The sequence below is a fragment of the Balaenoptera musculus genome, chromosome 3 (assembly GCF_009873245.2).
Source record: "Balaenoptera musculus isolate JJ_BM4_2016_0621 chromosome 3, mBalMus1.pri.v3, whole genome shotgun sequence".
In the NCBI taxonomy this organism is placed as follows: Eukaryota; Metazoa; Chordata; class Mammalia; order Artiodactyla; family Balaenopteridae; genus Balaenoptera; species Balaenoptera musculus.
This window is the reverse complement of record NC_045787.1, coordinates 89,887,959-89,904,922: the sequence shown is the minus strand read 5'-3', so window position 1 is coordinate 89,904,922 and position 16,964 is coordinate 89,887,959. Positions and strand designations below refer to the sequence as shown.

Sequence of the window (16,964 nt, the reverse complement as noted above, 5' to 3'; positions counted from 1 at the left end):
TAATGGCTGTTGGTTGGAGGTGAGTGGAAGATGGAGTCAGTTTGAATAACCTGCATCACAGTTGCCTATATGGTCTTCCAACAGAGGGTTCAGCAGGCCATCTGAAATGAGAGCCATTCCTATTATGAATTATGCACCTACAAGACACAGAAAGAGACCAGCTACTGTCTAGAGCCTATCTACCTCCATCAAAACAAAAGAGAGTTTTTGACTTCACACCTTCCCCTTAAACACACATCTCCAGTACTCTCCATTGTCTAAGCACAAGATTCCAGGGACAGCTTCTACCAGATTCAAAGTTTCTCACCATCTAATACATTCCTAACTGCATGATGTATGCTGGCAGTATATTTTTTAAAAAAAATTTGGAAAATGACTTAAGGTATCCAATCATCTTATATACATATAAGAATTTATTAGTAATAAAACAATACCTCACAAAGCTTCTCTACAGAACTACAAATAATATGTAGATATTCCTCCCTCCCAGAGGTGGAGCTTAATCACCCTCCCTCCCAAGAGTTGGTTATTTTAGCTTTAGCGACTCAGTTCCAAAGACTAGACAGAGTAGGGGAAGGGATAAGTAGTAACCGTACAGCAGAGAAATCTGGCAAACACCACCTTCACCAAGTGATGAAGGTTAAAATCAACAGAGATGTCAGGTGGCTTCGAGCACCCCTGATAGGATGTGACAAGAAGGGCACTTCACCTCTGTGGTATTCTTTCCAAAAACTCACTACCCCAGTTAATCATGTGGAAAAATGACAGGAAAACCCAAATTAGGGGGCACTCTACAGGACACCTGTCCAATACTCCTCAAGACTGTCAAGGTCATGAAAAACAAGGAAAGACTGAGAAACTGTCACATATCAGAGAAGGCAAGGAAACATGCCAACTAAATGCAATGTGGTTGCCTGAATTAGAGTCTGGAAGAGAGGGAGGACATTAATGGAAAAGCTGATGAAATCCAAATAAAGTCTGGAGTTAATAGTAAAAAAATTTATTATTATTATTAAAATAAAAAGTCTCATGCAGTATGTGCACAGCTTTTTTGCTTAATACAGTCACATAATTTGTCTTTTTAAAATCTTTGCAATAATCCTGTGAGAAAGGCACTAGTATTTTCATTCTACAGATGAGGAAAATGAAGCTCATTACAGTTTAAAAGATTCATTAACAATAGACAGCTAATAGGTACCAGGGTTGGAATGTATTTTTACACCATAGTTGCCACTGGGGGTTCTATTAATATCTGTTGGAGTCATGGGTTCATTTTATATGGCCTGCAGCCCTGATTTTTATTCTCAGAGTGCCTATAGCCAACTCATATTCAGAATCTTGGAATCAGAAGACATTTCAAAAGACTGTGATATCCAATCACTTAGGATTGTGATATCTAATCACCTCCTTCTTTACAGAGAGCCATTCCAGAATTAATACCCCTTACCTGAATGACAGTCAGTAAGACACCTCCTAAGTCATCTGGTCTCTATTTTTTCCCCCTTTTTTCCTAGCCATTTGTATCTCATTAACACCTTCCTCAAAGTTTATTCATTTGTTTCTTAAGTGGTTCAAAGAAATCCCTTCACCAGAAAAGAGACTAAGACAATTAACAGCAGCTACTAAAGAAACGTATGATGAAACCAAAAGTCAAACTTTATTTTACTAGTTAGGTACCAAGTTAGAGAAATATATTCTTTACGCATGGCTAATACCGATGTCATTTTAATACAAGAAGTCTTTTTTATGTGATATGTTTTTATCAGTGTACACAGACTACAGTCTGCTTTAAAATATTCCTAATCACATCTGTTTTTGTTTTGTTTTTTAACATCCTTAAATGATTTCCAGGACTCTCCTATTTATTTCTGAATCACAGTCAAGTTGCAGTGATTCTGGGTCTGGTTATTTAACTTTCCAGTGAAGAATGCATTATTCTCAATAAAAAATTAATAAATATATGACAAAGTTAAAGTTGGCACAAATAAGATCTCAAAGCTACAAAATGATTAATATTCTCTAATTTTAATGCTCTTCTTATAAGAAAAGCAAACTGTAAAAATTATACAGAAAAACCCATCTACAGCAGTTATTTTAAACTGTCCAAACTATCCTTTTGTCTGAAGATATGGAAAACCTTAAGGTTATACCACACATTATTTTCAGTATGTGAAATACAAAAGAACAGCAGTCAGATATTAATAAATATTAAGATCTCCTTTCTTGGACTGCCTCAAGCTCATGCAAAGTCATGCAGTGTTTACTCCATGCCTTCATGTCTGTTAGCTTCTCAATAACTGAGGAAACATGAACCTGATTCTTGAGAATTAACAATTTAAGATATAAAACTGACACAAACTATCAAAGAAGGCAACCTAGTGCTAAAGAAACACTGAACAAGTTAATAAATTCAAAAAGACCAAGTAAATGTTGGTAAACTGGTGCTCAACAAATCACAAGCATCACAGGTTACTCCAGGTTGGAAACTGCATTTGGAACAAGCAGGTGAAAGTGTGGTCAGAGACCCATAGGAACACTGGGTTCTTGGTCCTGAGAGAGGTGCATGACTGAATGAGTTGTGCCAGAATGCAGATCCAAGTTCTGATGGAAACATATGATTCTCAAGATGGGCCAAGTTTTATTTTTTAATAGCTGAGCTTCTAGTTGGCAACAAAAAAATCCTGTGCCAGCTGCTGAGGAAATAATATGCTGGGAGCTGGCAGGCACGGGCACTTGGAAAGCCAACAGGTATGGATATGGATGCACAGTGGATACCAAGGTGGTAATGCCAGAAGGCAGCTCCTAGATAAAGCCAAGGCCGCGCTATACTGCCTGTGAAGTGGGCCTCTTGACTGCATCCCCCAACATCTGGGAGAAGAACAATGGTGGGCATCTGGGAAAGGAAACGTACATCACTATCCTCAAGCTCTGCTTGCCACGTTAGCCTAGATTAACTCAGGTTAGTCTCTGAGACACTGCAAGCAGATTCTGAGGTTGTGACCAAAGTTAGATAGATATTCAAAGTGGGGGAAGGGGTACATGGGCATCTTGGTCGGCTCAACTGCCATAGCAAAATACACTGCGGGACTTAAACAACAGGCATTTATTTCTCACAGTTCTGGAGGCTGGAAGTTCAAGATCAGGGCGCCAACATGGTCGGGTTCTGGTGAGAGCTCTCTTCCTGGCTTGCAGACAGCTGACCTCTTTCTGTGTCCTCATATGGCAGAGGGAGAGAGAGTATGCTCTCCCATCTCTCTTCTTACAAGGGCACAGATCCCATCATTAGGGCCCTACCCCCATGACGTCATCTAACCCTAACCACCTCTCAAAGGCCCCTTCTCCAAATACCATCACATTGGGGGTTAGGGCTTCAACATAAGAATCCACGGTGGGGACACAAGCATTCAGGCCATAACAAGGGGAGATACAAGGAAAATGAAATGGACCTGGGTTCTTGTGGGACAACGGTAACAGGGAGAAGTCAGGTAGGGACAGAGAGGTGCTTGTGGGTTGAGGTGTAGCTAACTCAGAAAACAAAAAATAGCCCTAGGTGAGGAGTGACCTTCCTTCCATCCCTCAGCTCCATCTCTGCCCCCCTCTCTCCTATACACAATCTTTCTTTCACCATACTTCCCTGGCCTCTGTCATCAAAAATAGAGATGGGGACATATACATTTTCCAGAATAATTATTGGGCTGGCCAAAAAGATCGTTCAGGTTTTTTCCATACCATCTTACGGAAGTAAAAATGAGCAAATATAATAATGAGTACATGTTTCTAAAAAAGAGATTAGGCATTTAAAAAGTACAAAATAAAAAAAAAATTATTCAAGGAGCCTCCAACACATTTACAAAGCCTTTGGAGCTTAGAACCCTACTAACTCCAAAAGCTGCTCTGTCTCCTGAACACTCAGTAAAGAACTAAGGTAATCATCCAGAGAATTCAACTGGAAGAAAACATAGATGCACAGATGCTTGTGGCTAGAGAGTACCTTCAACAAAGATGATCTAATCACAGAAGGTCACACGATTCCCAGTTCATTCAGACATGGGGGGCTCTTTAAGACAGAGCAGCCTGATAAAAGACCAGAGCCCCTAGCATTACAAAGGACTTTCAATTGCAGATGCCCTGCTGGTACAACTGACTCATTTACTCAACAAATATTTAATGAGTGCTCACTACACACCAGGCATTGCAATAGGTCTGGGGACACAGTAACGAACAAAGAGACAGAGGTCCTGCCCACAGAGGCTTACATTCTAAAGAGAAGGACAAAGACAATGAATAAGTAATTTCACAGTGCACTGGTTTAGCAGAGGATATGCGTAGGAAAAACATCCTGAAGGAAGAGAGATTTAAGAGTGTGCTCATTTTCCTGCAGTTGTTCATCTAATTCTTCTAATATTTATTCATTCACTCGCTATTCCACAAACACTTATTAAGCACTTATGGGGGGCAGCTAGTAAGCTGGAGAATGGGCTTAGTAGTGGGGACAAAAGATGGATAAGATTCGGGGTTCCTCTGTCTAAGGAACAGATGCTCTGGTGGTGAAGGCCACAAAGCATTTACCTGTAAGACAATAAATGTGTGACATGGTATGAGAGCCGGGAGGCAGGAGAAACCTTCGGCTTAGGGGGCAGGGTGACTCTCTTGGAGGAATTAGAAGGCAAAGGGCGTTTCAGGCCAGGAGAGTTTCACGCACAACACCATGGAGGTATGAGGAGCATGAGGGGTCCCTTGAGGATGGCAGGTAAGAGAGGAGCACCGCAGTCTGACAACCTGGTCTTGAATCCCAGCTCTGCTCCCCTCCCCAGCTGCGTGAGCTTGGACAAGCTGCTTGACCTTTCTGAGCTTCAGGCTCCTCATCTGAGAAATGATGCTCGGGTTGATCACCTTGCTGTATTATTGAAATAATTAGCAATGCACATAAAAAAAAGGAAAATCTCAACACCAAGTTCCTGGTAAACACTCCATGGTGGTAATTAGAAGTGGTGGGGAACAAGGCTGGCAGGCAAGTTGGGGTCAGAATGCTAAAAGACCCAAGTAAGTTGGACTAAGGTTTTTTCCCTGTAGCTACCTAATTTGGAATCATCATCCCCTACCTCCCACCTCGTGTCCTGTCTGGGGCATGATACTAAGCTTAAGTGCCAACCATGGAGCTAAGCGTTTTTACATATGTGATCTAATTTCATCGTCAGAGCAACGTTGTGGTGGATATACTACCACAAATCTTCATTTTAGAAATGAGGCTTAGTGAGGTCTAGTGTTATGCCCAAAGGGACCCAGCCATCAAGCAGCAATTTTATCCTTCTTGTTTTCCTGCCTGCACCCTGCACCTTCTAGCTCAGCTCCTGGCTTAGCACCTGCCTGGCTCAGCAATCCTCCTTCATCTCCACTCTCAACTGTCCAGAACGCCCTACTTGCTGCCCCAGCCTCAAAGCTTTCCTGAGTAGCTGCCTTGGCCAACTGCCCCCTTGGGCTGAGCCTCCCTGAGCGTCACTTCCCTCCGCCACCTGCCAGCTCAAGCCGGGACTGGAGCTCTGCTGCCCCCTCCTGGTCTGGGCCAGAACCTCATCTGCTCCCTGGGGCCCTCAGCTCAGTCCTGACGTTCCATTTCCTCAGCACCTCAAGATTTGGAAGAACTGTACCATTTGCTGTGAATTATCCTGACAATTTCCTCAGGTTTCCACTCTGCTGATGTGGCATATATACACATGACAAGCTCTGTTTATTATTATGTGTTTAATTCGCTTCTAGATACAGGTTACACTCAGAAGTCACAAGTTTACTTCACTGAACATTTTTATTACCTTACATCTTCACACTGAGGGAAAAAGGAGAGGAAGGACTCAGAGTTCCATAGGAACCACTAAAAATGTTTCCACTCACACAAGAAATCTTCAGAGGCCTATTATGACTGAACACTCTAGGCCAGGCTGATTTACTGAATTATATAATTTGAATTTGGTTACATTTAATAACATAGTCTTATTTTCTCAGAGCTTGTCCTAACAGGGAGCTTTGAAAAAAATAGATGAGATTCACTTGAATGAATAGGTAGCAGTGCATTTATATCTGCTTAAAGGTAACACTTGGACTGACTAGTTGTCACAACTAAAGAACAATTTTGTACGTCTGTGAAAGTCCCACATGGACGGTTGTCACTTACTAAGTTAAAGAGTCACTAACTATCCCTTCAAGACAGTACAAGAAGTAAGGCAGACCAAGCTGAAAAGTACAAGAGGAACTTCCCTGGTGGCGCAGTGGCTAAGAATCCACCTGCCAATGCAGGGGACACGGGTTCGATCCCTGGTCCAGGGAGATCCCACATGCCACGGAGCAACAAAGCCACAACTACTGAAGCCCATGACTAGAGCCCATGCTCCACAACAAGAGAAGCCACCGCAATGAGAAGCCCACACACCACAACGAAGAGTAGCCCCTGCTCGCCACAACTAGAGAAAGCCCGCGTGCAGCAACAAAGACCCAATGCAGCCAAAAATTAAAAATAAATTAATTAATTAATTTAAAAAAATAAAAAGTACAAGATTCTGGGCAATGCAAGCAAAAGTCCCTACTAAACAGTCCATGAAGACTGAAAGTGGGAAGAAATCATTCAAATACTGCATTATAGGTAACAATAAATGTGTGAACATAACTACGGATTTGCTATCCCCTACTCTTCTTTGTTCTGGTTTGTAATATTAGTCAAATTCTGTCTATAATCATGACAAATCAAAGAAAGTACACTTTTAACGAAGAATGCTACCACAAACTAGTAAAGAAAACAGTTAAGAGCATGTCATATGTATTACTTTTTTAGCAGACCATTCTAAACAGACTGTTATCACTAGTTTTTTTTAAAAATATTTTTGCACCAAAATTTTGGTGAATTTTTCAACCATATCACCCTGAAGCATGACTTAAGAAGTAATTAACTGATGACAATGCATTTGTTAACCAAGTTAAACTCAGCATCCTGGCACTAATGCTCACAACTCTCCAACCCCTGCCCGCCAAACACTTCAGGCAAATGCAGTCAGCTGCTTAAGCCAGCAGTTGACAAAATTTACCATGAAGTAAGTTAGGTATTTTGAAATTGAGGTTCTTGCCTATGAATTTTGGGTTCAACAACAACGAAAAACAAAATTCATTAAACCCTCTGCTTGATGGGCAAACTGTATTCCTTTTCTCTTTTTTCTTTACTCTGCCATATGACTTTTTTGGTTACAATGGCAGTTACGTTCTTATCAAAATCTTTCATCGGGTAGTCTTAAAATGCATAACAAGTGCACATATGTGCCCACTTCCCCTTTCTGCACAAAGTCACACCTTGCAATATGATTTCTTTGTTTGCATTTTGATCTATGTATTTGCTTTAAAATCATTTTCATAAAGCAAAATGTTAGTATTTAAATATAAGTAAAAAACTTATTCAGTAACCACTTAGAACTACCATTCTTTGATCCAGTAATCATCAAATAAAATGTTTTGAGCACATGCTCCCAAATTGTGTATACTTATGTACCTATAAATGCAATACATATGCTATTGAACCAATATGTAATGTTCTTTTCAAAACATTTTAAAAAAGCAAAAATTAGAAAAAATAATATGTTCTTCTAGCATCCCATTATATCATGCACCCCCTGGATGTGAACATCCCACTTTGGAGACCTCTGCTCTAGTTAAGATATGAGTGACTGCTTTAGTTAGCTCTAAACTCTATTCAAACTAAGAAAGAATAACTTTTCTTCAAAAAAATGCTTATTTAAACAGTCTCAACTTAAAGGACCTTAATTAGTCCACCTGTCATATGTGTATGGCATATAGAACGATTATTCAACATGCAGATAACATATTAGTAAACAGAAAAATGAATTAATTAAACTTTACTAATTAGAAGCAAATCTTTATTGATTATTTAGCATATTACTTTATAATCACTGTCACTTCAAATATAATAGAAGAATGAGCAGCCTAAAATCTAATTATTATACACAAAACAAATGACCCTCCAATAGTCTTTGAATGTGAATGCTGATCATGGTATGGAAATTTAACTTAAACACCCTTCAAATAAAGCTACTTCATTTTCAAAAACATGAATGATGATTGGAGCTAGCCAACATGCTACGTAGGTAAGAACTGCAACTGATACAGTTTCAACAGATGTAGAAAGAGGATGAGAATGCACTTAAAGCCTGTGCTCACTGGAAAAACTAATAATATCAGGTTGACATGTTCAAAGTAAAAGGGAGATCAAAGGTAATTCCTTGAATAAATGAAGTTTTGAGATCATTTGAACCTGAAATTCTCATATAACTGAGGAGGAGTAGAAGTTTACCTTGACTGATCTAGGTCAGGGGTCAGCAAACCTCTGGCCAAGGGCCTAATACAGCAGTCACTTATTTTTGAACAGTCCACAACTTAAGAAGAGTTTTTACATTTTAAAATGGTTTTTAAAAATCAAAAGAATGTGATGTGAAAATTATATGAAATTGAAATTTTACTGTCATAAAGTTTTATTGGAACACAGCCATGCGCATTGGTTTCTGCGTTGTCTTAGGCTGTTTTCACTCAATCATCAGAATTGAGAGTTGCCACAGAGATCTGTAGCCCACAAAACCTAAAATAGTTACTGTCTATCCCTTTACAGGCTCTTTACCCAGTGTAGGTAACTGATCTTAATCCCCTCAATCCCACACTTCCCCTTTCTTATTCTAGTCTAGAGTGCGGGAGGGTTTCTTTTTTCTTTTGTTTTTTTAAACCAACATGGTAAATTCTCTCTTACCCACCCCCCTCACTTATCTACATTGTGAGTTAGTGGCAAGTTCTGAGTCCCACATCTTTAGCCCAAGAGGAAGCTGCTTCTATAGCCACCTTTTTCTCTCATAATGGTTTCTTTCTCTTTATCTATAATTTTGGTTTTTGGTTGATACAAACTCAGTCATTTTTTTTACAGGCTTTCTTTGGTCTGATAATCAACTTACCCTCCCAACCTTATCTGTCATTACAATGTTCATGCTTTGTAAAGTTTGCAAAATAAAATATACACCCCGCATTCTTCTGCCAGGTATTTTTTTGCCTTTTTCTTTAGAATCTATTTTCCATCTGGAATGCTCTTCACCAAAGCTCTACCTTGTTAAAATCCTGCCAAAATTCAAGATCCACCCCTCCCAATAAAGACAGCTCAATCTTCCCAGTCAGAATTATCACTCTGTTGTAAAGACTGCTGTAACTCATTATCTCCATCTGGTATTAGTTTTATTTATTTATTTATCTCATATTAGATTGTTGGTGCCTTACAAGTAAACTATACATGTGGAGGCCAAGTAGTGTTTTATTTATCATATTCATTCATACTCTATCCCCCTCACCCTGCCCCCTACACCATAAATTGCCTAGCTCATAGTTATTCAAAGGATCAGACCTGTAACAGAGAGGACATTAAGTGGCATGAAGACATGGAATTAAATAACAAGGAATCAAAAAATGACAATATCATTCTCTTTTCAATTATTTTCAATTGTCTGATTACATCAAGAAGAAAACCTCAATTTGTGCCACTATGGTTTTAACTTTGCTAATCTTTGCTAATCTTTGATAATCTTTGATAATCTCTTTTTTAACAAAGAGAAAACAATTCTCAGGCTTGGAGCTTTCTGGAGGCAAGCATTTCTAGCTATGATTTAGTAAAAATGCTTTGTTCTTATTGCCTCTATTTATGGGATGAATACTGGTTTTCAATTTAATGAAAATAAGTATTCTCAGTAAATAAATTTAGGTTAACAAAAATGAGGTGATTTAAACAAAAATATTAAGCAAATTATAGCACAGATGGTATGCATATACAGCAGAAATCAACGGTAATACACAAAAATGTCAGAAACATTTGGTTGTAGCAGATAATCAATAAAGCCAAATGACTTTATTCCATCAAACTCCTTGTTAACCATCTACATAACTAAAAGAACATCATGTAAAAGACTAGCTTCAAGCTTCTGAGACAGTGGTTCTCAACAGAGGAGGGGGTGACACTTGATAATGTCTAGAGACATTTTTGGTAGTCACAATTGGTGGGGGTGGGGTGGCTGGGGGAGGATTGCTACTGGCATCTAGTGGGCAGAGGCCAGGGACACTGCTAAACATCTTACAATGCACAGGACAGCCCCACATCAAAGAATTATCTGGTCCCAAATGTGTACAGTGCCAAAGTTGAGAAACTGTTGTAAGAGAAAGAGCAAGCTTTACAGGTACTACCCTTTGCCCATCATTATAAATCATCCTCTATGCAGCACTCTGTCCTGATTTGATCTGCCACTGATAAGATTGCTGAGGAAAATCTCCCACCCAAACCTTTCATTATTTTACATCACCCACACAGCCACTGCCCTCCATTAGCAATTAGAATTTTAAAAATAGACTGCACTGAAGAGGACATGTCCTTTATATGCTAATACTATGCCATCAATATTTAGATCTAACTTCCTAATTAAACCATTGGAGTTATGAAATTTTCAGATTATCCTGCACTATCAAATAGATTTTTAAAAATAAGGTAAAGATTAATACAATTTGAGTAAAACTTTGATTCTAGCTGCTATTGACTTCATGTAAAGTTATTCTTTGGCTTGAACTATATGGTTCATTGACTCAAATAATATATTTTGCAGAATAAACCTGACCTTGAAATTTTTAAAATTCAGTATTTTTTATTAGATGTTAGCTTTAATGAAAGGGAGTCTAAAGAGAACTACTTTTTAAGCTAGCAAAAAAAAACCACTAACATAAAACAACATAACAATTAGTAGTTGAAACAGTTCGCTTGGCTACCACTCAGTACTTTATTCTCAAAAGTATTATTGCAAACACATAATCCACACAGATGTGTCTGAGGGTAAAGCATTTACAAGAAAGGTCTTTGAAGCTATTTTGTGGTTAGTGTTTTCGTTCTCTTTCTTTCTTTTTTTTTCTTTTTTTTAAAGTAAAGTTCACCAGAACAACTTAGAAGCTGATAGCACCTGTGTCTTTTTTTTTTTTTTTTCCAAATTAGGAGTTATTTTTACCCTTGCAACAGTATTTAAACATGGAAAAATAGTGTATTCTTAAAGTAATGATCCTATCATAATCTTCACTTGACTTTAAGGCTCTTTACAATGAGAGTATTTTCAAATTTAGCATTTACTATGTATTAACTTTAGTGGTTGGCATAGCTTGGAGGCATTTCATGCTTTTAAATTCAAGTTGATTTAACTCCTAATTCTGACATGCCTGTGGTAAAATGATAGTAAAGGTGAAACTGAATCCCTTTCATTTCAGAGCCACAAAGCACTCTGCCAACAGAAAAGCAGCATTATTTTCAATACCAACAAGCTACAGAGGTGGCAGTTATCAATACTGCCAAGAAAGAAAACCAATGCTGAGTGAGATTAAGATCATGGTCACACACGTCAAAACAGGTCACCAGATTTCCCTTTCCTTGGGGTCCTTAGAACTGAGATCATCACATCAGGACCCACAGTGCCTGGCCCACTTTGTTATCATTCATTCATTCTCTTCAAAGTCATTTGTTGAGCACCTGCTGAGTACTGAGCACTATGCCAGGCAATGAGCACACAAGAGTGAACCAGCCAAATCTACACACCCTGCCTTCCAGAACTTGTAGCCAGTGTTGGTGAGAAGAGCCTGTGCAGCCCCAGTTTCTGTTCTCCCAATTGCAATCCCACCTTGCTACTGGGTCAACTGCCTGAGAAAAGAATCAGGTGCACAGAGAACAAGAGAGGGACTGAACAGGTATACTTTAAATCCCTAGTGAGATAAAAAAAAAATAACAACATCATCCCCAAAAGAGCTTAAGATACCAAGTGCAGTGCGTGTGGCAGGAGATCCATAGCCAGCTGTGGGGATACGCTGGATAGGCTGTGGGGCCCTAAAGGACAGTGTGAGGGAAAGACCAAGAGCCCAAGAAGCACTGGCTAAGAATGGCTCAGGAATGGATGTGAACAAACGGAAGGAAGGGAAAAGGGAAAAGAGAGGATCCGATTCCTCCCCAGCCAGGAGCACAGGTTGGAGCCCTCCTTTCAGAAAATGCACACTTTGCTGTTTCCTTACAGGAAGCATTTGCTGACCGTTACCTGGGAACAAAGTTACGTGTTACCAAGTGGACTACAGCCCTGCTCAGTCCTCTGGATTCCTCCACTCCACAGTGAAGGTGCTCCTGGTCCAGCCTCCTGAACTGCTCAGCCAGTCCAGAATACACTCCACGCAGCAGGCCTCGTGGAGAAACCAGAGTTTTTCCAATAGTGTTTGAAAAGGGAAACCCAATAACGTTGGAAGGAAAGATAGGGGGATTTTTCTTTACAGAGCTATGCAGTCGGACACTACTCAATGTTACCAATTGGTCTGCATGGCATCTTTCGAAAGGAAGATACTCATACTCATACTTTAATCTGGCGTACACAGATTTACGGCCTAAAACAGCACTTTTCAAACTGAATCACAACCTACTAGAGGGATGTGAAATCACGTAGGTTCAACCAATATTTTTAAGGAACTAGAATAAAATCAAACAGCACAGAATAGGAAATATTAGAGTACATTGCTGGTAATAAGAATAAACATTGTTTTATGAAGCTTTTTTTTCCATTTTATATACACATATGACTCACTATCAAAATTTGTTTCCTGAGCAAGAACACACATAGCAAGGGATCCTATATAATTATGCTTAAATTGGGTTGCTATATAAGTTTTTTTTTAAAATTGTGAATCAAGTTGGGTGGTGGGCAGGTACTGAAAGTCATTAGCCTAAAGAAACAAAAGTGAAATGTAATGGAAATTAAAAAAAAAAAGATTCCAAAAACTCAATTTCTACGCTGAAAAAGAGAGCAGACGTAAGTATTTCTCAAAATACTTTAATTCTGTGAATTTCACACTCTTATTCTCTTGTCCTAATTATCTTTCATTTGCTTCCCTGAACTTGTGTGTGTGTGGGAATACATCTGATTTTGTTACAAACATTCTTTCAATCTCATACAACAGACAGAAACAAAAGGTGAGAAATAACTGAAGACAGAACATGGGTTTGGATGCACAGGGCCAAATCATCACCACAGAGCAGCCCAGGCCAAATCCTGTCCCTCTGTTTGCCATACCACCCGGCAGCATCTGGACCAGAGGGAGGCTCCCTTCTCCCTTGGAAAAACCTTTAAAACACCAATTTCCCAAATCACTGGGCAAAGGACCAACCACTCTTTACGATATGGAGTCCTGAACAGGATCACGGCCAATTCATTTTTTTGAGTAGAATTGAATTTGCTGTAAACTTGATTTTTGTAAACTTTTAAACAAATTTTATAAACACAGCAGTATTTTCAAATGTGGTTTTTGGGAAAATAAATTAGTTTGCCTGAAACTCTTAGATAATTCCTTTCAACACCCTTCGGCCCCTGCTTCAGCCCCTGCTTCAGCTCCTACCTCACCCTCATCCTGAAAAAAGAAAGCTATCACATCTACCCTGGTCTGAATGGCTATATGTGGATTGGTGCTGTCAGTACCATCCAGGGGATTCAAGTGGTTACAGCTTTGGGAATTTTGTTCCCTGAAATCCCCAAATACATCCTCAAGCTATGTTGCCCTAATGGTCATTTGTCCAATTTTCCTGAATTCAGGAGTCACTACCTTACAACATGTAATTGTAATAGATTACTCTATAACTTAATCTATACTTGATCTGGAGGGAACTGTCTATATCCTGGAACTAACCACAATGGCGCCACACAACACTAGGGGCATTGTTCTCTTACTCTTAATAACAACTGTGTTACTAATGAATTAAATGTTTTGGCTTTAGAGTCACCACTGGCAGGCAGACTTGGCCCAAGACGGGGAGTAAAGAGAGTAAAGATTTGAAACCAATCGACTGAGCCTCAACTTTATCACTTGTGAGGAAGAAAACTTGTCACTCAGTCAATATCTACAATTATAATTCTGTTGCATTCTCTGGCTTTATAGATTCTTACTAATTATATTTGTAACAGAGTTGCTTTATGTTTTAGGTTTATTTTGTTGAAAAAAAAACCTTTGACCATGAAGTGATAAAATTTCTCAAAGTCTCAACCAAATGGAGTAAGTATGCACCTCACCAATTCTGTCATCTACAGAGAACTTACCTAATATACATGAATACTGAAAAAGAGGACAGAAGTAACAATTTTAAATCTCTTCTCAAAATATTTTAATTCTGTGATTTTCATGGTAATCAAATGATTAGCTAGCAGAGTGAGAGTCTTAGCAATATATAATTATTTATATTCACGCTCCAAAATTTAGTACAAAATATAACAAGCTGTTTTAAAAAGTATAATAAACTCCAAATTCCTTAGGTTTTCCCTATGAAGTCTACCATCTTGTACATATACACAATTTGTAGTTTATTTATTTTTCTACCCATTTTCCCATTCCTTACATTAAAGGAAATTTCTTGAGCTTCCTGAGGGCAAAGCTTAATCACAAAGATAACGTGTGCTGATGGTAAGTCATAGCCAATTAGGAGCATCTAAGGTAAACGTTACTCAGAAAGCAGTTAGATTTGGTGTTGAGACAGTCCCTGGAGCGCCATCAGGCACTTCCTCTACTAGGTGGCAGTTTCTAAAACTCACCAATTTTAAGTAGATTATCACTTTAATCAGAAGTTTACACTGTTCCACTGCAGCTCATCATACAATTATGTAGGCTTCAAACCTTACAGAAGGAGATATTTCATTTTCAACCTACTAGGGGATGCATACTACAGCAGATCTTCAGATGAACATTGAAAAACTTGATCAGAACAGGATGTTTATGTATGCATTATTCAATGCTCAAATATTCTGAAACATTTTAAAGCAGTGGCAACTCCTAAATTTTCATTCAGAAGTTTTGCTTTTCTTCCACACCTTCTGCACTCAGTGAGCCATTAATAGTAGTGGCAATTCGGAGGGGAAAAGTGGACCTTACACAGTCCCACTAGGTACCAACATCCAGAATCCCACACTGTAGTCTCCAATGACATAAAAAAGAAAATGGCTGTTAGCTAAACTGTTTCCAGCAAAAAAAGAATGGAAAATAAAATTGCAAAGACATAGTAAGTACAGAAGCTTCAGCTTGTTAAACGCTGAAATTACATCTTTAGATTTCCTATAATAAAGGGCCTGGTTCTAAAATGAGTGTTGAAAAGAAGTCCCTTACCTATGGATAGCAGAAAGGAGAAAAGGAGAAAGGAAGGAAGGGAAAAATATTTTTCAATGGATAAAAATATAAGAACATATGGCATCATTCACATGGCAAAACCACTACCTGTTTGGATCTTCAGAGAAGGGATGAGGAACATTTCTACAACCCCAGGGAGGTGGTTTTCTGCATACATAATTTAAACAAATCACTCCAGCACATGAAAGAAGAGCCACAGAACTCTTCTCACTAATTACCACCCCATGTGCTGCTTTTTCTTTAAAGCCACACTAGTTCATTATTCTGCCTTCAACTCTCTTAAATGATTCATTTCCCCTTCACTCCTGAGCAGACTCTGCAGGGAAGCTAGTGTTTAAGTTTAATTTCTAGTGCCACTTGCTTTGAAGAGCTTGATGAGGGGAAAGAGAAAGAATCTAATTTAATAATTCTGTCATGATTTGGAGAGGCTCCCTCCGCCCCCCAACCCAAAAAAATAACTAGACAAACAGGACCCTCTGGCAAGATATAATCGTGAGCAAAGACACCAGTTGGGAAAGCAGGGCCCACGTGCGGTGGGAGCTGTCACGCAAGGGAAGTGGCAGCCGGTGAGGAGGAGGGAGAGTGGGAGAGAGTCGGGCTGCTGCTAGCAGCTGCACCGGCCTGGGCGCTCCCGGGGAGACCCGACTTGCACTTGCATGGTGCTGAGCTCTCTCCCAGAGCGGGTAGAAACCGAAGGGCAGGGAGGCCGGCTCCCGCATCCTCGGGAGCTGTCGCTGCGAGAGGGAGAGCGCCCGCTGCGCGCCGCGGGCTTCCCCAGAAGCCCGAGCCCGCGCACAGGGCGCCCGGCTCCACCAGGTCCAGGGCGCCCCCCGACGCCCCAGCTCGCCACGCCGCCCCCCTCCGCCTTACCGTCCCAGCTCCGACTCCACCTCGAAGAAATCGTTCAAAGCATCCCTGTTGGAGCCGTCGATCCAGTAATCCGGGACGAGGCTCCCGGCCCCCGGGGCCACACTGGCGGTGACCGAAGAGCAGGACGAGGCGGAGCACGAGGGCACCGTGACTTTGAGCATCTTCGCGGCGGGACTCCGGAAGCCGCCGCCGCGGTCGCCACCGTTGCCGGAGCGAGAAGCCCCGCCGCCAGTCACCGCCTGCGAACGCAGGAGCGAGAGGTGGCGTCCTTCAAACACACGCACACACCCACGGCCGCCTCCCCCGGCGCCCTCAGCCGCGCTCGGGCTGCGGTTCCCTTTCTGCACGCTCTGGCAGGAGGGTGGGCGGAGAAGGGGGCGAGGAACTGGGAGACGGTGTGGAGGGAGAACCCCAGTCGCCGCTGGCGAGAGAGAGGAGGCGGAGGCACTGCAAAGGAGAGCGGTTCCCTCCCCCTTCGGTCCTTCCCTCCCCACCTCCCTCCACCGAGCCTTTCCAACCCCCCTCCCTTTTTTTCCTTTCTTCCTCTCTGGCAGTGGCTGCGGTGGAGCCGGCTAGGACGCCTCCGGATGCTGGAGACTGGGGAAGGCACAAGGGCCAAAGCATCATCCCACGCTACCTCCCGCTGGAATCGGGTGCCTGGAAGAGACTGAGCGCACAGGGACAATCGCTCCGGGTGTTGAGCGCCCAGCGCGCTCTGGGAGCACATGGGTCCGGGTGGCCAGCAGGATGGTGAGAAAGGGACCTGGCTGTTGGCGCAACTCATCTCTCCTTGAGCGCGTCTAGGTGGCGAGCCCCTCCCACCCAGCACCAGCTAACCTGCC

The 16,964-nt window shown here is 41.0% G+C and overlaps 1 protein-coding gene across 4 annotated transcripts in view; it reads right to left on the bottom strand.

Annotated features, from left to right (window-relative positions):
* Window positions 1-16,560, bottom strand: part of CAMK4 (calcium/calmodulin dependent protein kinase IV) — a 244,059-nt gene extending 227,499 nt beyond the window's left edge. For all 4 annotated transcript variants that reach the window (XM_036846831.1, XM_036846832.1, XM_036846830.1 and 1 more), the window contains exon 1: window positions 16,123-16,560. In XM_036846831.1, the coding sequence (XP_036702726.1) occupies window positions 16,123-16,283 (161 nt within the window). In that variant the 5' untranslated portion in view covers window positions 16,284-16,560. The remainder of the gene's footprint in view (window positions 1-16,122) is intronic.
* Window positions 16,561-16,964: the final 404 nt, after the last annotated feature.